At 39.4% G+C, this 25034-nt stretch overlaps 1 protein-coding gene across 3 annotated transcripts in view; it reads left to right on the forward strand.

The window, feature by feature from the left end:
• Positions 1-25034, forward strand: part of foxj3 (forkhead box J3) — a 95746-nt gene that overhangs the window by 33271 nt on the left and 37441 nt on the right. For all 3 annotated transcript variants that reach the window (XM_042506774.1, XM_042506792.1, XM_042506783.1), the window contains exon 2: positions 2495-3000. In XM_042506774.1, the coding sequence (XP_042362708.1) occupies positions 2680-3000 (321 nt within the window). In that variant the 5' untranslated portion in view covers positions 2495-2679. The remainder of the gene's footprint in view (positions 1-2494; positions 3001-25034) is intronic.

Here is a 25034-nt window from a genome sequence, read left to right on the forward strand (position 1 = left end):
ATTAATCAAAATATTATCAAAATTGTAATATTGCCAAGTTCAATGTCCAACTAGGAGGAGCGGCAGTTTTTAGTGAAGGTAAAATTTGTCACAACACAACATTATAAATGAATCATTGTGGTGCTTCAGAGATACCCTGGCCTACAAATAATATTATAGACATAAGGGAACATGCTTGTTTGGTGCAGGCCCCAGCATAATAAAAAAATCGACATTGTCTTTTAACTGAAAATTAAATGTAAAAATTATCACAGCTCATATCACAATTGTAATATCTGTCAAAATAATGGTAATATGTTGGGGCTTTTTTCCCCACATATCATGCAGCCCTATCTAGAAGTAGCATGTCAGGTGAAAATATGACTGTTTTTAAACATGCTGAGCAGCGCTGTATTGGATTATGCTTTGGCATATAAAAGAGAAGCTATGTTAAGCTTATTCACATTTTCAGGAAAATCCTAACTATGGACATGAATTCAATGTGACCACAGCTTCTGCACAGCCACCTATCACTTTGAGGGATACATTTTAGGCTGTGTATCACTTAAAAAGTAAAGAAAGAAAATTAAATAAATAAAAATGAAAAATGCACATTGCTCAGAAGAACTGATTAGAAACTTTATGGCCCCTTATGAAACCCAACACTGATTATAAGGAAAGATATAAGACCAATGCGTCACTCCATTAATGATCTCCCCCAACTGGATTTGGTTTTTCTGCTTCTGAGTTCTTTTTGGATGTATGAAAAATGCCTTCATCATCTGGCTTTGGCTGTATACACTGATAGCAGATATTGAATTGGCTGCCGGGCACAAGCTAACACCCGCTGTGAAAGATCAATTGAAAGGGACAACCACAAACTGCTTGTGACCAACTACCGCCAAAGCAGTGTGCCCAATTTAGGAATTTCTTCCTATTCCTGCTGCATTTCATATTGATAGCAGATGCCCATGAAATATGTTTTTGAAAAATTCCTCACCATCTTTTTGACCTGCTAATGACGTAAAATAGATATAAAACTAATTTGAGATGGAAATATATTAAAATGTATTATTTTGATTAATTGTTCATCCCTAGTTTGAAGTATTATCGAAATTGCAATATGGCCAAGTCCAATATTCAAATCGCAGAGGCTATAGTTTTCTGATAAAGATAAAATACATCATAAATAAAAAAACATAAATTACAACATACCATTTCAAAAGAAGCACCGTGGTGCTAGAGATGAAAAAGAACGTGTTTGTTTTATACAGAATCCAGCAAAAATCTCATCATCATTATCATTATTTTTTATATATTTTTTGCATTGAAAATGAAATTGAAAAATGACCATTTCATGTAAAATATTTGTCAAAATAATCACAATACCATTTTTTCATATCTTACAGTCCTACTTTAAACTCCTTTAAAAAATTAACATGTTTTAAAAACAAAAATTCTAATCCTGAAAAGAACAACACTATTTGGAGTAATTATTTTTTCTAATATTAAATTTAATAAAAAATGTTTAAGATTAACCTCAATGCGTTTGAACCACAGTTTGAAAAATTGGGGTAAACTGAGTTATAATTGGGTTTATTTCCTGACTCCACACAAATACTATTTTTGAAAGATACGATATTTGACCTATTGAGTGCCGTGAGGACTATTTATTCCCAGCCTGACAGCCTGAGTGCACACTCACACACACACAGGCTGACACACATTTGCACACACACACTTGTGCGAGCATGCTTAGTCAAGAGAAAAATCCCACAACTTGGTGAGGATTTCTCATTCTCCCGCCTGTTCTCTCCCCCCTCCCCCCCAGCCAGATTGCAGTGTCATCCTGCTCAGGCTTTTTTTTTTTCCTCCACGGATCCCTGTGTTCACCTCCGTTTGTAACTTTAGGCCTTTCTACTCTTCCCCTCTATTTTAAGACAGGGAGGGCAGTGTGCCGAGAGGGACTGAGAGACAGGCTGTTGCAGGCTGCACTCTGCACAGCACGGCCGACACGCACGGGGATGGGGATGGTTTGCAAGACGACACTGGCTGGCTTGTTTACGGCAGAGGCTTGGTTTAGGGGAGGAAGGGGAGGAAGGGGAGGAGGCAGGCAAACTGGCAGGCAGGGAAGAAAGGAGAGGGGGTTTACTACCCTCAAGAGAGTCGGAATTCCTCCTGAGCCATTCCCCCATTTGGCTGGCAGTTGTGAAAACAATTGCCTGGCATTTACTCTCTCTCTGTGCAGATGGAGTCCCAGCTATGAGTCAGCTTTGAGAGCAGCAAGTGGTAGAGAAAGTGGTGGGCTTGTGATCTCCTGCACAGCGAATATAAGCATACTTTACAGAGACGTTTGGTTTTTGATGTTGGCCAACCTGTTCAGTGTTGCGTCCTTGTTTGCATTTCTTTTCGTCCTCTGCAGTATTGCTGATATGCATATCTTTTATTCCCAATGTGCTCCTTGAAAGAAAGAGTGTCTGACTAATAGAGGCATGTCTGTTTCCTGTTTCTGCAGAGTTGACCTACAAAAGACGTCATGCTGATGTCTTGAGCTGAGGGAGACTTCATCCTCGACCTGTCACTCGTCTCCTGTTTGTTATTCCACACCTGGTCCACTCTCTATCAGTCAGCGAGCACCAACAGTAACCACCACCACCTCCACCTTTTCCCCACCCCCTTCCTGCCCAGCCTGCCGTCACCATGACGTCGGAGCTGGAGAGCAGCCTGACCTCCATGGATTGGCTTCCCCAGCTGACCATGCAGGCGGCCATCCGCAAGGCGGACGCCCAGAATGCTCACGGGCCCGGCATGGGCAAGAAGAGCGCCCTACTGGATCCTAACACCACGTTGGACCAGGAGGAGGTGCAGCAGCACAAGGACGGCAAGCCGCCGTACAGCTACGCCAGCCTCATCACGTTTGCCATCAACAGCTCGCCAAAGAAGAAGATGACACTGAGCGAGATCTATCAGTGGATCTGTGATAACTTTCCCTACTACAGGGAGGCGGGCAGTGGCTGGAAGGTGAGAAAACATCTGGTCTTTATTGCTGTCATGATGATGATGATGATGATTATAGAGTTGCACTCTGGTTTCTAGCGGGGTTTCTGACTTTAACATAAACTTTTATGTCAAACCAAATATGAGACATTATTTTAGTGCTTTTGAAATTGGATGTCCTTTTGGTTTTTACAGTGGAAGATACACAGTAACTCATATCAGTTTATTCCCTCATGAAAACTCCTCTTTGGCCTTACATTGTGTGGTGCACAGCTTTGGTAGAAGAGTTGAGATTGATATTCCTTAAAGGTCCAGTTTGTAGGATTGAAGGGATCTTTTGGCAGAAATGGAATATAATATAATTATGTTTTCTTTTGTTTATAATCACCTGAAAATTACAATAGTTGTGCTTTCCTTATCTTAAGATGAGCCCTTTATATCTACATTAGTAGCAGGTCCCTGCCAACTTAGTCCGTCATGTTGTACCGCCATGTTTCTAGGACAGCACAAATACTACTAATAGTGGAGGTTTATTCCACCTTCAGTAAGTGAACACTTTAAAAACTTAAAATCAAGTAAAACGTAAATATATGTGAATGTGGTTAAAAAACAAAAAAACAAAATAACAAAACTGCATCCTAAATCTGTTGAAGTGAATATTAACAATGCTTCATTTATTCAGTGTCAGGGTGATCGGAGAGAACGGACAGACTAGCATCGGAGAATCTAGCAATTTGATACGTATCACGATACAGGGTTGTGATATTGCACTATATTGCAATACTATAAGTAAAACAGTATATTGTTGGGTTTTTTTTAATAATCATAATAATAATTTTTTTTTTAATCAAATTTTCTTAATACTGTAATAGTATAAAGAACACACCAACATATACATTTAAAAAATGTGGAAAGGTTTTCAGGACAGTGAAATCTGCATTTATATTTATCACTGTAACTGCCAACATCATATCACTACTTTTTGTGCAATCTGAGCAAAGGAATTAACATTTGCCTGTATCGGTAAAATAAAAAAATATTTAAGTCAATAAATAAATAAAAGTGCCTCTTAAAATGTATCTTAAACCGATTAACAAGATATTATGATGAAAAAAACATTAAAATTGATACTGTGTTTCTGACAATTGATACAGTATCACAAAACATTATATGGCAATACTAAAATGTTTAAATATTTTCTCACTATGCCACTACATGCTTGAAAGGGGAGGGGTTAGGAGAGAGGTATTCACTTGGTTGGAATTTGATTCGATTTATTCGACTCAGCAAGAAAAAAAAATTAAGAGGTCATACACTGCGACAAATACATAATTCACTGAAAATGACGAGTTTTTAAAGGATAACTTACAGCCATTTTGGTGATGTTTCCAGGAAGACAACAATAGCAATACAAGTCACAGATGACCAAGGTACCATCACGCAGGCTTACATTATAAGCTATGCAGCCTTCCATATATAGCTACAGAGCAAAATGTCCAACCTCACCACAAGATGTCACTAAATCCTACACATTTGTCCTTTAAATAATTGTTTTGTGGTTGTTGGGCATCTTAAACAAAGTGGGATGCCATTGGTAATCACCATTGTCACTTCTGAGAAAGCTTAGAGAGAAACTACGAGAGCGCCAAATCACACTGAGTGCCTTACTCCTCCGGATGAAAAATGGTGCAGCCCTGAGAGAACCATATGAAGTGTAAAACCCTGGATTAATATTCAGAGAAGTGGCCCCTATCTGTGCGAACACAGACTAAATAGCCCATTCATGGGTGGTATTATTCATTGCAGATGCCTTGATAGGAGAAGGCCATTATGCAGAAGAGAGAGCCAGTGCTGTGTCATCATCTCAAGGAGCCCATGATATACCGAGATGAAGCTATGCTGATTGCCTTTTAAAGGGCCCAGATGGAAATTGATATTAGAATGAGTTTTCCAATCAGTCGACGTTTATTGGAAATAGAATCTTAGGCACTGCTTTATTGCAGTCAGACAAGATGTATGAAGCCCATTTCCTGGGGCGACAAGATCTGGCGTGTGTACAGGCTGCATGGAGGTGTTTTTGTGTGTGTAGGTGAGGGGGAGATGAAAAAGCATGTGTTATTATAAATGGATGGATTGATTTTAGCTTTTGTGGCAAGGCCTTTTGTGAAGAAATGAATTGTTTTATTTTGCAACCTTTGTTTCCTCTTTTACCTTCATCATCCCTTATTTAGTTGTCAGCAGCATGGCAGCATGTGTGTTGTCAGTCTGCATGTGTTCCTGCATTAAGTTGCAGGCATTTCTCCTCGACATTGAGGTCAGCTCTGTATTTTGTATACCACCCACCTTCTTTAGTATCAAATTTAACCATTCACTGCACACTAACAATTTTCTCCAGACGTAAGTCCAAGGTAGCAGCAGTATTTCCGCTATCTTTGCTGCTGTACAAACAAATCCGGTTGCAGAGCATGTTGCACTCATTGCTCAGTCTGTATTTATGCATTTAACTGTTAATATGTCTCCAAATCCAGAGAGAAGCTATGAGTCAATCATCATTTATGTGGCTTGAAGTGAACTTGGTGAAGTCTTGTGCACATCCACAGACTTTATTGCTCGGAAATATGAGGGTGTGACTAACAAGCCCCACTAAAGTAACCATAGATAAGACACAACATTTAGATGACACTTGACTGCATACACTTTTTATACGTTTAAGAGTAGGTGTCCTCAGTGGGAATCAAACTGGTGCTGCTGGCTGGCAGGGTTGAAGATTTGCTCTACCCAGTGTAGATTCAATGGAAAGGACTACGCAGTATTAATTCATTAAAGCTTTGCTTGTGTATATGGTTGCTCGTGGGCCTTTCGTTCTTTTCTTATCAAGTCTGGCTTCATCTTGAAATCAGCACCTGGTTTTAGGATTCCCAATGCCAGGAACACTGTTTTGTTAGTCAAACCTTGTTTTGAATGCCCAAAAATAATAAAAACCATTCAAGACTTGGAAATGTCATGAAATCCTAATTGATAACTAGTTTTAAAATATCACAGGAAATATGACATTTTAGATGTGACTGAAATACAACTGCTCTACCAGCTGTTTTTTTTTTTTATTTTTGAGTTTTATTGGGGAATTTTCTCCGTGCAATTGTCCACTTACAAACTGGTTCAATCCTCTTGCAGATTAACTGACTAGGGCAAATTTCCAATATTGGAAGTAAGCATGCAGGTAATTTGTCCAAACATAAGCCTAAAATTAATTTAAAAGTGATCTTGTAAGGGTCAGTGGATTTAAGTCTCTGATACCTGTAGACACTCTGAATCCACAGTTATTGTAAAGGGATATTTACAATAAAATTCTTGAATTTATTTCACTCTCAGAAAATGCACTCCAGATCAGTACTGCTTTCCAGTGAGTCCCATGTACATAATAACACATAATACATTATATTGAATATGCTGTTTTCAATCTGCAAAAGCTCTTATTTTTTTAGATACTATATAATACAGTCAGCGGACAGGCTTGAATCAAGGAAAAACTGATTACAGATTTGAAAGGAATTTCTACCACATAGTTGTCTATTTTTATCCACAGAGATGAAACTAGCAGAAATGTATAATGCTGAAATGGAAATCATCAAGCGTTGGGTATAATGTAGATTTGACGTAACTGGAATAATGCCTTGGGTAAAGGACCAGGGTATAGAATTAGTCAGCGTTGGTTGAGATTGACGCTCTTCAAGTACTTTCTAGTTTAGTAGAGGATTGCATAGATCAACAGATTCAAGCCTAAATGTGGGTTGCGACTGTAGAAATACCCCTCACATTTAAAAGTGTGAAAAACCACATCACTCTAACCAGGATGCTGTACAGCACAGGAAACTGAAAAAGCGGTTTGAAGATGTGCTCATACGCTAGAGCCTGCGTCACTATTTTTTTCTCAGTTCTTGTTAATGGGGTGTTTTCCCTGCCATAGTTTTTTTCTGAGAATCTAAACAACTGAAATAATATGTATGGAGTAAGTATTTATAAAATCTTTTCATTGCATAAGACAGTTGAATGAAATCCAATAGTGCTGTTTCCATGCCCGGGGCATTTGAGCGAGCTCCAGTAGCCTTAGGTTTGTTCCTAATGTTTTTTGTGCTTGGAGAATTTTCACAACCCATCACACAAATGATATTTTCCTTTAAGCCTTTGCAAAAGCCTGAAAAAAGTTTCTCTCCCAATCATCAGGAGGTCACTTGGAGCTTGTACAGTCGTGGGTTGTTTTTTGAGAAGTAGCATGTACACCTAATTATTGTATATCTCTGTAAGATGCATGCATACAGTAGTAAGATTTCCCTGCAGTGTGACTTTTACTATGGTATGAATCCACCTATAGTGTGACTGAGTATGCATGTTTGTGTGTGTAATTAGTTGGAAGCAAGCATGCCTGGGTGGGGTGAATGTAGGTCGGATGTAGTCATCGCTCCTCTGTTCCCCTGGAGATGTCAGTCGCAGGAATTTGGGACTCAACGCACGCATGCGTCTGTTCTGTATGATAATGCAAGCTGTGCCGGCGAGATGAGACCGGGCTAATCCGGGCACTAGCAACTCATTTAATCATCTCAATAGAACTCCATTAGCCTGCGCTTTTAAGAAATATCAATAAGTGCTGTCAATAAAAACAGATAATTCATCAAGGTCAAAAAATGTGAACGCTGCCTCCGAGAGTGCAGAATATGTGCTCGGCATCTATGAGCAAGCAATTAGGTGGTGCTTTTCTTAACACCCTCTACAGCTCTCTGAGGTACTTTTGATTCATACTTTGCAGGTCAGTCTAAGCAGTCTTTTGTACGAGTCAGCTTGCATACTGTACTGTAGCTTTTGTGTCCTTCTGTTCCTTGTATAGCAAGCTTGGATTATTGAACATCTGCCACATTCCTTAAGGAAATTTCATATACTAGAAATCTTAACTACATATTTCTTAGACGAGTGTAGGGTTTTGCTTGCTGCACCCGTCTATAAAGCAGCACGCTGTTTCTATGTGCTCTTGATTATAATTCATATCTGTTGCTCCATTTTAAAGCCATTACAAGCAATGTGAGCTGGCCCAGATGACTCCTGGGAGATTAAAAGGTAAATGGGAACAGAAATCTCCCACTTCAAGGTCAGAAGAACGAGCATTTCTTTCTGTCATGAGCACTTTGCAAAGATGAGACTGTTATTATTCTGAAGACTTTTAGCTTCGGGTCAGTTTCAGTATTCAAATAAGAGCATATATGTTGGACTTTGGCATTGAACCTTTTTAATATGAATTCAAAGAACATATTTTTAAATGTGTAGTATTTACAAAGTTATTAACTGAATAAAGGGAATAGGAGCTGAATCTAGTTTTGAAATCCGTTGTCACAACTTCTCAAATCTCCTCCGTCTCTTCATGGATGCTGTCTTTGCGTGTCATGAATGGCGATTCAGCATTCTCTCACTTTCGCTACAACTGTTTGTGGGGCAATTGTTGCATAAATTACTTGCAGACGTGTGGCTTCGAGACACCTCAAGAAGACGGCTGTAGGAGAGGGGGTATTCCCCCTGTCAACCACTTAACTGCATGCATCATGATGGGCAATGCAGTGTAGGGTAGACAGCTAGTGAAACAGTCTGAACAAACCATAGAGGTTAAGAGTTTATTGCAATTAGTATAAGTGTTGCTTTGTCTGTTAGTATGGTCAGTTTTTTTCAGTGCTTAAGTCTGGGGGATTTTTACGTGAAGGGGAACCAGTGTCAAGTAAATGACCCGTGTCTATATTACTTGTTGAAAACATTACTTTTTTTGCAGTTTGGTTAGATGTGTTCTCCAACTTTTAACTGACCAAATAAAAATGGACATCTTAAGATAACAGTTTAGAGGTCAAAGCATTTGTTCTTATGAAAAGGATACAGTGGCATTTTTAACCTTTTCCATAATAAATGAGCATAATGTGACTGAAGTTCTGAAATGTAAATCGCCAGAAAATGTGTAAAAACTGTGTAGATTAAATAACACTCAAGATAAGTTATGGAATTATTGTTAAAGGGAAACTCATTATGTTTCAACCTGGACCTTATTTTCCTATGTTTTTGTGTTTAAGTGACTTGAGGGATAAACAATGTTCTGAAGTGGTCCAGTACTAAGCGAGAGGCTAAAGGCTACAACTTTGGGCAGGTGCGCCCCTCAATTTATGTCCATTATAAGTGTCTGTTTTTACCACTGACTGGCTAATATTGTTATCAGGGTTGTCTGACAACAGTACGGAAAGGACCCTACAGAGAAACAAAACTTTTTTTTTTCATATGTTTTTCCTTTCTTCCTCTCGGGTGTTTCGTTCTGTTTTGTGTCCAAGTCTTGCTCAAGGAGAAGTCTTGTTCTAAAATCTCGCAATTTGTTTTTACAGCTAAATATTCACCCACGGCATTAGATTTTTTTTTTCTGAAAAGAGTAAGCTATGCTCTATATACTCCAACACAACAAACTATTAGCAATTCTCCTTTCTCCCATTTAAGAAGAATCTTCCCCTGGCTTTTTTTTCTTCGTTTGAGTTTTATTTTAAGTGTGTTTTGTACATACATAAGTATCATTTTGTTTTCTGTTTTGTTTAAAAGAAAACCTAATAGAAAATAAATGGCAACAAAAAAAAAACTCACAAAAAAAGTTTACTCCGTTGTTTTTCTTGCAAAAAGTCACCTCTGCTGAGATTTCAAAACTAGGATTCTTACTAGTGAGACAAAACAGACTATAACAAGGAAAAGGTCCGGATAACATTTAATTTCTTGTTAGCTTTGTGTCTGTAATATGGTGAGACGATCATAACAACAATCTGAGCCTGTCAGTGGCAAAAACAAACACTTTCAGTGGATGTGAATTGACGGGGCGCCCCTGCCCCAAGTGGTTACATAGTTGCCTTTTTTGCCACTGATGACTGTCGCTCTTTCTCTCAATACTTGACCAGTTTCAAAAATTGTTGTTCTCTCAAGTCACTTAGACACAAAACATGAGAAAACAGGGTTCACAGTGAAAAATACCACAGTTCTTTTAACAATGCCTGAATTACTTATCTTAAGAGTTATTTCACACACTTTTCTGTATTTGTTGCCAAACAGTAAATCCCACAAGAATTACATTTGAGCAACATATTTTATTACAAAATGTATTTCTCTTTCATCTCTCTTTTGACTGTACTGGTATCTGCAAATAAATTCCCAATATCTGAATTTACAACAACATCTAAGCTCCTGGTATTGCTGCAACCCTTCCTTCATACTTGATAATTTAGGCAAACAGACCCCTTATGGAGGTACAAGGATGTCTCAAGTATATGCAGTCCTTCTCTCCTCTGATCAGGCCGTCAAAAAATATGAGACTCCGCTCACCTCCGCCAAAGAAGGAGTGACAGTGTGTGTGATTTCTTTTCTTGTATATTTTCTGTAAAAAAAAAAAAAAAAAAAAAAACTGGTCAGGAACAGTATTGAGTAGAGACTCCACATATACTCTCAAATGTTGACCTCCATGCTCAACTCAAACCTTCTCCCGGCTCCTTGTAGGCTCACTTCAGGCAAAGTGTGTAAATTCCCCTCTGCATTTCTTCCAGGTGAAGAATGCCAAAGAAAATCTGGAGCAATTCTCAACCAGTTTAAAAATGCTTGAAATGTTTGCTCTTGAACTTTAACTGTTGAGGAGATTGTTGCTACTGGCATGATTTTATTTACTTTTTCCTCTTCCACACCTGTGTACAGGAAAGAAAATTAGCAAGAAGAGAATGTAGGCTGCTTTTGATTGCCTAACAAACATTGAATCTCCCACTGCATTTTCACTGAGGCCCATAGCTCTTCCATGATCTTGTTAACAGGGAAATATAGCTTTGGTCTGTAAATCGTCCAGTGTGCAGAGATGGGGCACAGAGCTGCCTTCTGCAGGGGCCCTGGACCTTGCTTTGATCTCATTATAAAATGCAAATACACAGTACCCTAAACAGATCAAAGGTTCAACTTCCCATTGGATCTGAGGCTTAATAATAGCAGCCTGGAGCAGTTTTCTATTTTTTAAGAAGCGATTTGGGTAGCTACTGGTCCTTCAGGACATTATTTACTCTGGAGATAATGTTCCTGCTTCTGACTGGTGACTAGCCACAGCTCAGAAAATCCCTGCTCCTGTTGCTTATTTAAATAAGATTGGTCAGGTATGAGAATTTGTGCTTCCTGCCCCTATCTCCCACCTCAAGCTTAGGTTTGCAGGGCCTGAAATCTGAAAGTGTAAAATTGCTTCGGTGCTACACTCTCTGATACCTTCATCTACTTTCTTAGCCGGTATCATCATTACACCGTAAAGCAAGCATTTAAATATTAAGCACTTTGCTGATACTGAATTTTTCAGCAGCAGTGATAGAGCGCTACTCTGTTCCTGTTGTAACCCACACACCAACTAAGTCCAAAATGATCCTTTTCATGAAGTTCATAAATTTCTCTTCTTCAGTCCAGTGTCATATGAACCTCGGCTCAGATGCAGTCTGATGAGGTGATACAGCAGTATCCTGCCTCATCCTGCATTCCTTGTTAATTGTAGAGACAGCAAAAGTGGTTGCGCACTGGCCCGGCGCTGACTTTGTCAGGTGGTGGGAGGGGTAGTGATTCACTCGGCAGCCAGTTTGATCCTGCTGTGAGGCGGGTTCCCATGTCAGGAAGCTCCAGCCTGGCCACCCGCCCACCAGCCTCACCTTGCACCCGCCTACCGGCGCCCCACCGCTCACGCTCTGGCCCTTAGAGTGGGCGGGGAGAGCAGGCTGGCAGGCCTTGGCACGGATACATTTTGGCAGGAGCTGCTGTCCCCACACTCCGCTGAGTGAAGTGCTGACTGCAGTGCAGAACATAAAAGGCCCGAGGCTTCTATTGCTTCCACTTGTGGCCTGCAGGCCTGTGTAGAGATGTTGGCTTCAATTTTACTTGAAACTGTAGCTGTCTTTTTGACAGTCATGGCTACGGCTTCTCACTTCATCACCCTAATATATATATGGCTTCTGTTATCATTTTAAACAGTCATTAACCCTCAACAGCTCCCCTCTATCTGCTCTTTTTAGCTCAGTGAGATGAGGCACAGCAGCCAGTTGTAAACGCTCTTGTCCATGGTCATCAATTGATTCAGTGAACTTCCTCCTCTGTGATAATGAGATCTGTTGAAGTCGATACCTGACTCACAGGCTGGGACACACCACTTGTGCTGTCGCCTTTTTTTCTCATTTCTAAGAATCATTTCTAACGCAGATAACGCCGGACAAAGATGGGTGGTTGATCCTGCACATATTCTAAGTCACAGCTTCAGGTCTTTCAAAAAGACATTTGATCAGTTTGCATTGTTGAGGCATGCTCTTCAGTTTGTAGTTATGGAGAAATATGAGAGGTCAAGGCTGTCGGAGCTTCGTCTGTGAGTGTAGTCGGGTCTATTGGTGAGCTTGTTCTCCTTTGAATATAAAGACTATAGACTGAAGTATTTAGCTGACTGGCATAAGTACGACTCATAAGACTCTTTAATAAGTGGAAAAAGGGGTCAGGATCTGTGTTTCTATGTCTTTTCCAGACCAGTCCATTTATGTGGTGACTGAGATCATCACCTCCAGTAGGCCGTGCCCTTTCTTTGTCACAGATATGTAGCCTGAAGCGCAGTTGGGCAAGAAAATCAACCCCCGGTGTCACAGTTAAAGTTATGAACTGCAAGGAATTTGAAGCACATTTCAAAACAACTCATAACTGGAAAAATCATTAGCTACTTCTTAGATTCTTCAGAGGGGAGGATGAAGGGCCATAGGGAGCTGCTCAGAAACTCTTTAGTCATCGTTCCGTGGCTAGAAAGATTTAGACAAAAATAGCACTTTGCTTTCCCTGTATTTTAACTTAGTTTTCCCAGTGAGTGGCCTTTTGCCCTCTATCATTTTTCTACTTGGTTTGCTGTCGCCTTTGCGTAATGCAGTGTATGTACAGTCAGGGCTTAATATTGCTGAGAATGTCTGTGAATGCTGCCACCCCATCAAAAGGAATTGAGGAAGTTTTCATCCTTTAAAGAAACTTTCTGTGCTATGAGTGCTTGTAATGGTGATGATTAAAACCCCAAACAGTCATTTTGACTATATGACCAGCTGAAGCACAGTTACATTTATATTCCTTTTATTTACTGGTTTATTTAAAACAGAGAGTGTACAATATATGTATTGCACAAGATATAGCACAAAGACAATTTTTATCTGTAGGGTGTGAAATATACTGCACAAATAACAGTTATAAAACATGATAATGTCATGTGACATCAATATATAATGTAGGTTGGGGCTTTTATGCCTTTAATTGATAGGAAAGCTGAAGAGTGACAGGGGGAGAGACAGAGAGAGAGGGGGGCGACATGCAACAAAAGAAACAAAGGGCCAGAATTGAACCTGCAGCCGCTGTGGCGAGGACCTCTATACATGGGGCACCTGCTCTATCCACTGAGCCACCGGGCACCCTAACATTTTTTTTTTTTAATGGAAATATTATATTGGCATTTTAAGAGTCATAACAAGTTATTTCCAACATTAAACTATAAAATCAGTCTGTTTTACTCATGTGCTTGCAAAAAACAATCATTACTCAGCATCTGAAAACATTCAATTGCTGTATTTAAAATAAAAATTAAATTAAAAAAATCTGCTCTTTTGCTTGTTTGAACACCTTTTACTCAACTTGAGAAACAACCAACTCATCAGATCCTTTGGTGGGTCTGAAGTTGGTGACTTTACTGAGCTGTGTCAAAGTTGGACAAAAGGGGACAGTTTTATAGTAGGTCAAGTTAGGGATGACGCGACAGCTGGTTTCACAGTAAACCACAGTAAAATTCTCATCAGTTGTTCTTACTGTTTTAAATTTTAATTATCATTAGAACTGTGTTTGATTATCGTGCTTTGAAGCTGTACAGCATTAACCCAAGCAGCAAAACTCTTCCGGAAGCAGGCGCGCAGATGCAACATGCAATGCAATGTGGGTTTGTTTTTCAAATCCCTTGTTTAAAGAGTGGGCGTGCAGCCGGCAAACCCAGAGATGCTACTCAACTGTCCTCAACCACAATGACACAGACACTCCAGCCCGCTTTTAATAACATTTTTATGTTAACTCACCTGTGAATAAGTCTTCATATATTTACATGAAGAATAGGCTATGATATTATTTTAATGTGCTGCTTATTTTATTGGTGGTTTTATAAAACTTATTAAAATATAAAATATTTTAGTGTTTGTATCAGCACATTTTCTGCACATCTCTAATTCAGGTTTAAGGTCCAGTTTGTAGGATTTAGTGGCATCTAGAGTTGAGGTTGCAGATTGTGTTTAGGTAGCTGACACGAAAATGTGCATGGCCCTATCTAGAGCCAGTGTTTGGTTTGTCCATTCTAGGCTCCTGTAGAACAACACGGCTGACACCCTGAAAAATGACCCGTTTCATTATGTAGATATTAACACTTATTCTAAGGTATAAGGTTCTAAGGTACAATTGGCTGGATAATTGATCTGTAATGATCCAGTCAAAGCTCATTAGAGCAGTGTTAATGCACCTGGTGTTCTGCTGCTCCTTCTGGCTCAGAGTACTCTCTGCTATCAAAGAGTGTGATGCAGAAAAGTGAACTGTATATATATTCCTATTGTACTACAAATGAAAGCTCCAGCTGCAAAAATATAAAAACAATTTATGGTGGCAGATGTGTTATTCATGGTGGGTCGCCACAAATAAATGGATGTGTGGGAATCCCTGATATTATATTTTTTCTGTCAATAGATACCCATAAATCCTACGCATATACAGGGCCTGTAATAGTTTAACTGCTGTTCTAAATCACTGCCCGTGATATTAAAATGCAAGTAACCACAGTATGAATACAAAGCTGTCACAAAACTGGCTAACTTAGCTAACTATTTTACATGACATCCTCAGGCTGCTTAAAGGGTGCGGTACTCACAGGCTAGGTTGAGCAGGATCAGTCTTCAATAAATCTTAATTGCCTCCACTATTTGTCTTAAGATAATGGACACTTTGTTTCTTTCATGTCTGTCCATTTTATAGCAGTGACAGTGTCCCTCTCTGGTGTGCTAAACCAAGAAAGCAATGAACTCAGTGAACTCTTATCTCTCTTCTGTCTTGTCTGTTTATTTTCATATACCGGGACACATCATGTGTGATATTTTACAAGCAAATTGTCTTTGCAAAACATGCATTCTTTATATAATCTATTGTTCTCTGTAAATATTGATATTAACTTGAGCTAACTGTGCGCAGCCTAACACAGTCAGAGCCTCCGGATGCATTAGTTCAGTGATTGGTTAGGGTAAAATCAAATCCTCCCCTCCAGGAAACTGCTAATAAGAAGCCAATGTCAGACTGAATAATGGAGTTGTACCATAATGGCTATTCAGTCTGAATATCAGGCTACCTTTGTTGACATTGGGATCACAGATGGTGCCTTTTAACATAGCCTCCTCGTGTGTGTGTGTGTGTGTGTGTGTGTGTGTGTGTGTGTGTGTTGTGTGTGTGTGTGTGTGTGTGTGTGTGTGTGTGTGTGTGTGTGTGTGTGTGTGTGTGTGTGCGCACTGATTTTTGCCCTGACAAGGAGGCAGAGAAAGGAGAGGGGGTACGCTGATGAAATTTGCATGCTATAAATAGATCACAGTCCTTAGAATCTGCCTTTAACACTGAATCTGCCCTGTTAAATTTATCTAAGCTGGGCTAGACTGGCTACTGCTGCTGCCCGCTCCGTTTGTATATAAAAAGCAATTTCAGCGATGTAAACAAGGTATGATTTAATTTTAACGAGTATCTTTAAGTCGGAGTCTGATTGATTGATTTTTTTTTTTTTTTTTTACTTTTTTATTTCTCCTGGTCTTTTTAAAATGTAATTAATAATATTCATAATTAAGGTAGCCTGCTATCCCTGAAGAACGGTTGCCTCCTGTGAAGCATGCAGCTAATTTATCTGCCAGCACTGTAGCGTGCACGCAGCGTTTCCTTTTTAGAAATGAAAGGAAAAGAGGCTGCAGGACTAATTAGCAGAGGCTGGAGAAGGATCTTTTAAAAAGTCTACAGCAACCTGAGACTGCTGATAGGGTCAAAGGTCTTGCCTTGACTGAGGCAAGCCCTCCACTGAATATCCACTTAGAGCGACAGGGAGCTCGGCCACACTGCCTTTCATCCATACTGTAGGTCATTCACATCTGATAGGAATTTTAAAAGGAGTACACTAGCCCCGATGATTGGCATGCTGATAAAATCTGCATGGCAAGTAATTATCTCGGAAATACGTCTGGCTGATGTTGTTCCATTTCATCTGTGTTTTAATCCACCTTCTCTCTTCTCTGGCAATTATTTAACCCCTGTCACCCTCCATGTCAGCCTCTCAAAGCTAATGGCTTCACTCTGCTCCTCACAATCCCTGCTTTTTTGGAAAGAAAGGCGAGCAGTGATGTGTCGCTACACGACTGCTGCTGCCTGCCATTAAATGCTGCTTATTGATAAAGATGTCACAATGAAAGAGGATATGTAGGGAAGGTTTTTTTTTTGTCCTCTGCCTTGTCAGTGAAGCAGGATGGCTGTCCCTTATCCCAGAGAGATATTTGATCATCCTGCTGGTTCGTCCTCAGTGGGGTCAGCAGTCTGTGAGAGGGGGACAGTGACACAGCTGTGGCAGCCGAGAGGAACCAGTGATGGATGACATGCCAGAATGGGCCACGCTGCCTTCCCAGGCGCCTGTGTTGACAGGCTCGGCTCTTCGCATCTCACATTCAGCATCAGTAGGGCTAATCGTGGGTCATGCCGGCCACAGATGTGACACGTGAATATCGCTCCTGTAATTGCTCATTTGTCAATGTCACATTCTCAAAGAGCAGATTTCTGCAGCAACATCATTGAATAAAACTCGCTGTAATGGACAAACATGAAAAAAGAAACTGATTAATTTACAATACAGGGCAGTGTCAGCGTTTCACACTTTGTTGTCACATGTAGATTTGTCATAAGGAAGGTCCTGACAGGATAAAAGCACTATTGTTGGCTAAATCAGTATATTTTTTTATTGAGAGCTGATCATGAGTAGTTACATGTGGGGCTGTGCAATTTAATTATATCATATAGATATCGTAAAATGAGACTCTATTTCATCTTAGATTTCAGATATTGTAATATCATGAGTGTTGTCTTTTCCTCGTTTGAAGGGTTACAATTAAGTGATGTTATTTTCTTAACTTTTCTTAACTGTTCCAGCCGTTTCATTACTTGCCTTTACCCACATAGTCATTATAAACACATTTGCGATGATTATTTATCAAAAATTTATTTGTGTAAATATTTTCTGAATGCACTAAAAGTCAATTCTACAATATTGTTGCAATATCGAGATTGAGGTAATGCGTCAAACATATTTTAATATTAGATTTCTCTGTAACACTCAGCCCTACTTATATGTGAAAGGTATTTTTTCGTAAATGAAAAATTTTTCCCCAAATCTTTCAGCTTACTGTTTTGGTTTCATTTTACAACTTTACTAGGGCTGCCCATTGAAAGTCGGAGATGTGAATAATCCCCTCAATTGACTGAGAACGCTTCAAGTCGAGCAGTCTTTTTACTGTGTGCTGGGCAAATCTGGGGATGTTGTGGTTCCTAGATTTTGCTGTGGAGTGAGTGCTCTTGACTTTATGGTACTCTTTAATACAAGCTGCAGCTGAAGCAATATAGCGGCACTGAGAGGAAGAGACTCTGCACTATGAGGCTCTGAGACAACATCTTCTCTCCTCTGTTTAGAAATGGTGAATTTACGGTACACAGCAACTTAATAGGATACAGTCTCTCGCATTTGTTTGATATCTAGTTTTGGCAAAAACATTTTGCACACTTACGACTCACTAGTGCTGTTAGCTTGTTTACTATATTAAATGAATGCCGCTGTAACACTGAACATCCCGCTGAACCCCATCAAACTTAAAAAAAAAAAAAAAAAAAAAAAAACCAACAACCCAGAATCGTTAAATATCCACATTGAACCGCCAAATCTGAACTGACTTGCAAATTCTGAGCCCTAAACTTTACTGTTACACTCTCACCACTCTCACCACTGGTGCTCTAAAAAATGGCAGTATATTACCTGCTCAGCAAAAAGAGGCTGGCTGACACAGTTAGCAGCTAGCTGGTGAACATAGTCAAGCATTTAGCCACGAGAGCACCAGATCTTTTTGGGTGAAAACCAAAATGGAGTTTAAAGGAGAGCTCATGATGATAATGTTGTTTTGCATCTATTAGATGTGTTTACGGGAAACTGTTTGCTAACATGGTGGTGCAGCGTAAACCTCAGATAGAGATTATGTCTACCTAAGTCAAATGATCACGAATTATTACAATATCTGTTTTTTTCTTCTTTTTCTTTATGTGTCATGCAGATTACCGTTACACACCTTGTGTTTATTACATGATTATAAAGTACTGACATGTACAGCTTTGCTATTAACTGAATGTTATTGTTGCAAAATGCATTACAGCTGTTTCATTACGTGAAGAGGCATTATAAATCCACTCGACAAGGCCGGCTTCAACCATAGTGCTTTCCCTGCATACATTTGTTTCTTTAGTCTTTGTCACTAGCAGCCATGACTGTTTCCTCATTGTTTGAATAGCCTACAGCTGAGGAACACCGTGTTTCTTTATTCCATCTCGTTGACTTGTTTTTGGCAGTTTGTCATAACCTTTGAAGAGATTACGCTTTTCATTGAGAGAAAATGACTTTCTTTTTCCCGTCATGATTTCAATGTGTGCACACAGCACCAGCCTCAGGTAGCCAGCTGGAAGTAGACAGGTTACTGCAAGGCAAAATATCAAGGGAGTAAAGTTAAAAAATGTAAAGTAAGTGGTTTTAGCAGATGTTGTCATGTATGAAAAGACCCAAAATGAACACTGTAAGCAGACTATTTGAATACTATAAGAGAGTTATTTGAACAACATTTATAGGAATTATTCCCTCCTAAGCTTTTTGATTCATGTAAGTGGTTAGTTACTAACATCATAATGTCTTGTTAATAGCTTATATCCACTGCCTCCAAGTGGCCAAAAAAATCAGTTATTGCAGGTTTATTTGGTGGACAGTATTTTAGCAGAACATAGGCAGAAACAGATCTGTAGCTAAGGGCCACTTACAAACATTTTTATGGATAAATATGACGATTTAGTGTAAATGCCATTCATTAATTCTTTTTTTGCTTTTGGCATCCGGCGGTGAAAGCTACATTCTGTGTTACTACAAATGTATTGGCTCATTTCTTGTACTATGTAAATTGTTTTGTGAGTGTGTGTGTTCATGTGTGTGCTTCCAGTGATTATAATCCAAGCCCTGGCTCTAAGCCCTTCAGCCTGTGCTCCACCAGCCGCAAGGCCACAGCCTCTCCCCACCAGTTAATTGCATCTGAATTAGTCCATTAATGTGGCCGTGTAGAGGGATGAAGGGGTGCACGGAGGTGTCTGGCCTCTTTTGACCACTGCAATGTATTATTAATGGGTCAGCAAGTCTGGCAGCTCTGCATTAACTTGGCTAATGGACTGTAGGGTGGGTCTGTGATTTCCTTTCAGAAGGAAATCAAATCTAATACATATTAGAGAAAAAAAGAGCTTCTCTTAGGCTTTTTTATCAGAGTTTGTTAGTGAGAGCAGAGCAGTGATTTAAAGTGAGACGTCGCTTCTTGCTGTTCCTTTGTGGATTTGTTCCCTTCTGACAGGTTACTGTGAGTCCAAGGTTACACCGAGTCATCTGCCTGTGTCTGTCATGGACATGTACCGTAATGTACTTCGCTAATGAAAAGCTAAGTATCAGATCAGATTAATACGGGTGATGATAAAATGGCTTGCTTTTTTCACTGCTTGTGTAGCAGCCTTCAGGCCGAGTGTATTCAAGAGCCTTGGGACGACTGCAGTGAATGTATGAGTGAGCTATATGACAAGAGAACAACTGAATTAGAAAATAAAGACCTTTATGTCTAATTTTTGTTATAGCCGGACCTTTTTGAGTGATACACACTCTCATCATTTTGGCTCTTAAAAAACGTTTTTTTTTCACTGCTAGTATATTCGTTTGCATTCACTATGGATGTGATAATACTGCATTTAAAAAAAAAAAAAAAAAAAATCTATCAAAATCATATGCCTCTGAGCATATCGGTTACTTATATCAATGCCGGCATGATTTTCTGATAGTTGGGCTTTGCAAAACAATGACGTCAAACTCATTCATCAGTGCTACTTGAAACTTGTAAAAAGTAGTCATGGTAGAGAAATAAACAGCAGCAATATGCTAAAACATCTTCCTATGCAATATGAGCTTAAATACTAGGAATGCCTTGTATTTGACACGCTACATTTCAGTACCACTACTTTTCCAACTGCTCAGCATCTGTTACAGAGTATCCAATATTATAATAATATTAGTGCCAAGCAGGCAAGCTAAACAAATTATTTCTTTGTCTTAGAAAATCTAAAAAAAAAAAAAAAAAAAAAAAATTATACACATACTGTAGTCTCCCTTTTCAATCAGCGAAGGCCTATTTTTCTGCACACAGAAAATTGATTGGATACTATAGCAATCAATAAAGAATCAGACCAATTACCAAAATCGATAATAGCCTTGGTATTTATAGAATCTTATAAAGTCCTATCCCTACAAAATTAGATTATTCATTTTATCCATCTGCACAGAAATTTAAGTGGAATGTGGCTATGGTCAAAATGAGTTTCTCAACTGTCACGAGAAAATGACAACGCAGAGATAGAGGGTTAAGGAGTGCATGTGACTGTTTACTTATTCACATTCTGACGGTAACATGCATTTTTAGCAGCAGCGTAAGCTCTATAATGTTTGTGTAGACATGCAGGAAAAATAAAAGGTCAAAACGTCTCACATTTTCCTTCTTCCGATATAATGTGTTTTCAGTAGGACATGCTCTGCTTTGCATTTTGTCTTCCAAACATCACATTTTACAGTTGCTGTACAAAGATGTGAAATTTGCTTCTTGCTACTTAAGCCTACAAAGAGAGGAATACATTGAAGTAGCACACAAAAGGCTTTCTGTGCCGTTACTTAATTTGTCTAACTCTTAAGTGGACAGTTGGCACTACCCCGTCACCATTAGTAGCTGCAGTCAGTTCTTCATTGTTAGTGGGCACTGTAGTCAGCAGGCTGCTGTGAGGCATTGTCAGAGGATAGCATCAGAGGCTCTTCTTCTGGCTGATAATTAAGTGGCGTACTGACAAACGGCTTTCATCAGATCCCTCATGTGGAACTGAGAGCATGCGAAGGCTTTCAGGGAGGATAAACCGGAGGACGTCACTTTGCCTCCAATCTTTCATGGCCTTGCGCTGCCTCTGCAGTGGAGGAGGAAGGGAGAGAAAAGGCGCTCTGTATACTGTAGCACAGGAGAGAAGTGCGAGCCTGCGTCGCTCAGAGAGCCAGACTCAATTTACAGCGCCGTGCAAGGGAGCTCTCTTTGCTGATGTTGTCAGTCTGAACTGGACCAGTTTCCCAGTTTGTCTCGAGTGACCAAGCACACAGTACGTGCTACGTCTTTTTCCCATTTGAGCGTCTGTCAATTATTTTTGTTTCCTCACAGCTGATATATAACTTGTGATGACCTTAGGCATGGAGTGAATGAGAATAGATAGACTGACAGAGTTTGAACTACTGCAACCGTAACCCCCTAAAATCTAAAATGTCCTAGTATGACAACATTTCTTTTCCCAATTGCCCCCCATAAAATCAAGGGCTGAATCAGTGTGGCTGCTGTTTGCAGGCTCTTAATTTTTCGATTTTATAAGCTGTATCAACATTTATTGTGCGTTTGCCAAACTGTAAAAGAAAACTGCTGTCTGTCACCTAGAAATGTGCATTACAAACTGGTGTCTGTATGCTCAGCCAAAGACTGTTTGTTAGCTAATGTTAGCTCACTGACAGCTGAAGTGGAGGCTGAGGAGCTCTTAACAGGATCATTTAGATGATATTTGATGTCTTGACTTACCAGCAATTACCAGATGTGGAGAACTACTTAGCAAATACCATCAAATATAATTCCACATTTGATTGTATTTAATGATAACAGTAGTGAAAGGTCATTTTAAGATGTGCAGTAATGTTGCTGTTATACCTAGATTTGAGTTACTTTTGTTTTTTTAGACACAGATTCATTTTTCAAACTTAAATTTAAACAAAGTAATGATTCAAATATTTGTCAGTGGCACACTTCAGCCCAGTTTGAATCTCGTTTATTATTTGAAAACATAACGAGATATTGTTCTAATATAATATATTCATCAGTTGTCATATATGTGGTCGTGGCCAACTTAGAATTATGTCAGTTTAATTTTATTTGGCTGTTCAATAAGAATATTTGACTATTCATTTTTCAATATTGAGTTTGAGAGTTTGAACTTGGTTCAGCGAAACATTCAGAGTAACAGTGAAATTCAATTTAATTATTTAATAAAATAAACAAGCCAACTTAGCCTTCAAGCTGTTGTGTGCGAACTGCAAATAACGGATTGGAATTGTGCAACAGCATATTTTGCTGACATTATATATCAAACGAAAGCCAGGCACTGTATCGTATTAAGTTGAAGAAATTTTTAGTCCACATTTGAAAAAGTTGAATTGTAAATTCACCTCTTCTCAGCAAAAAGCAGACGATAACATCAACATGGAGCCTGACCTGGCAGGGCCTCTCTCTTTCTCCGGGCAGCTGCCTCTGACTCAGTCAAACCCACCCTGGGTCTGCATCCACAGGCGCCTGTACCTGAGAGCAGTGTCTGCAGCTACTAAAACATCCCCAGAAGTACACTGCACACTGACTGACACCCTCCCCACAAAAAACAAAAACAAAAAATGACTACTCAATTTGAAGAATGTCAATGATTTTTGGAGTACTAAACAAGTTACAGTTTTCATCTATTGACAAGTGACCCTGTAAAAAAGTCCTAATGGGCCCATTTGATCCCCTCCCAGACAATCCTGGCTGCAACACTGGGCTGATTCCCGATTTTCTCCAGTTGTTGTTGCACAATTTTATTTTATTCTCCAGACTTGATTTTAATCCTGCCGTGGCTCAACCTTTTTGTTCCTGCCTAATCTGCTGTGTTGTATTGACTGGTTTATTGTTATCTATCACTCAATCCTGCCAACTTCCACAGAGGTCGGTGCCATTCACCATGTCTCCTCAATACTTCTTGGTTCATTGCCAATCGCAACCCTGTCGAAGGTCATAGATGTTCTGAAATAATCCACTTAATGGAATAATGCTGCACGCTGCACCGTGCAATAGTGCAGCAAGTGTAGCTACACGAGAGGTTGTACAAAGCGGTTTGACTGTGTGCGGTTTGGCTCTGAGTGAGAGAGCGAGACAGAGAGGGAGAGGCACGAATATCAGCAAAAGAGAAAGAGAGACAAAGACGGATAGCTCTCTGAAGGACTGTGATCAAATGGGCCCCATATGAGTGGCTCTGGGCTTTTGTTGTAGTGTGACCTGCCATTCAGTGTTGCATTAAGTGAATTTTTCCCCCATAGCTTTTCAAATCTGCAGTGACCGTCTCCCAATTTATAAGGGGAATGCTCGAATTTCAAACGTAGCATTCAAGCCAGGGCTGTAACCTCGAGTGCACCTAGAAAATAATGCAGAAGTTGTTTTTTTCCTTGAATTTCTGCAGGTCCATTCCAAGGTTGGCCTTACTGCAACAAAGCGGGGAGGGAAGGGAATGTGGGTGCATGTTTCTGAGTGAGATTGAGTTCAGAACATTTATATTGGAGCTTTTGGTCTCTAACCCCACTGCTTCTGTTGAAAAGGGAACATCCTTGGTGCGGCATTCATAAACTTCTTTTGTGCCACTAGAGAACTATGGGGGTTTTGTTTTGGCTCGGTCTATTGTCTGAGCTCTATAGGATGCAGCGTCCCTGGATTACCCTCGACAAAATTACTCGGCAGATAAAGTTGGATTGCTTTGCTCACTTGATCAGAATAGGTAGGTAAGCTCAGCATCTACTTGTACTTTATGTTTTCAGATTTCTTTAGGTAATGTGTATTTTATAGCGGTTATGAATATTTTCAGGTTTATACTTGCTTTTTAGGTTTGCACTGGAACATGTTTACATGCTTTAATGGTCAAAAAACACCTTATTGTCTTCATACTGTCTGTGCTGTATTACCTTTATTTAGCTTCTCTCGGGGAAGATTCAGCTTTAGCGTCAGTCTCTTAAATCCCCCTCCCAAAAGAAACCCATGCTGCCCTAATTGGTCAGCGTTTCCGGGTCCTCTGTCTCTCAGTGTCTCTGCACCTTCATTGTATTCAGGGAATGACTGTAACAGAAAATAGCGGTACTTTCTACCGTGAAAAATCACCAGTTAAATCCTCCACACAAAACTGGACACATTCTAGCAGGAATATGATTTAAATTTGTGGAGAAATTACAGGGTTCATGTGGATCCTTAAAAGGCATTGAATTCATTCATTTAAAAAAATATAGTCTTAATTGGTATTAAAATGTATTAAATAAATCTTTCAAAATCCTGACAAAGCGCAGACATGGGAAATAAGGTTTTTTTAAAATCATTTTTTCTGACAATGCCTTGTAAAATTTCATAATTGGTAACATATTTTATTATTTTAATATCGGAATTATTTTTTAAAATACAGAACATTTGCTAAAATTCCTTTCATTTGTTTATTTAGCTCAAGACTATATCACATGGTATGGAGCACAAACATTACATACAAAAATAACATAACAATGGCACACGGCATGGCAAAAATACAATCAGTGTTACTCAAACAAAGGCTGGACATTCTTCAAAAAGCACCTAGTGTACAGATAACTTTTGGCTTTCAAACAAATATGATACTCGTCTCCCTCACAAATGTCATCACAGATCCTCTGGTTTCTATACAGCCCTTTATGCCTTCTAGTGACTTTAGGAATTCCGGTGTTAATTACTTAAAAATTACAAATAGCCTCCCAAACTTTTGGTCCTCCC

The sequence above is a fragment of the Plectropomus leopardus genome, chromosome 2, assembly GCF_008729295.1.
Source record: "Plectropomus leopardus isolate mb chromosome 2, YSFRI_Pleo_2.0, whole genome shotgun sequence".
NCBI classification, from domain to species: domain Eukaryota; kingdom Metazoa; phylum Chordata; class Actinopteri; order Perciformes; family Serranidae; genus Plectropomus; species Plectropomus leopardus.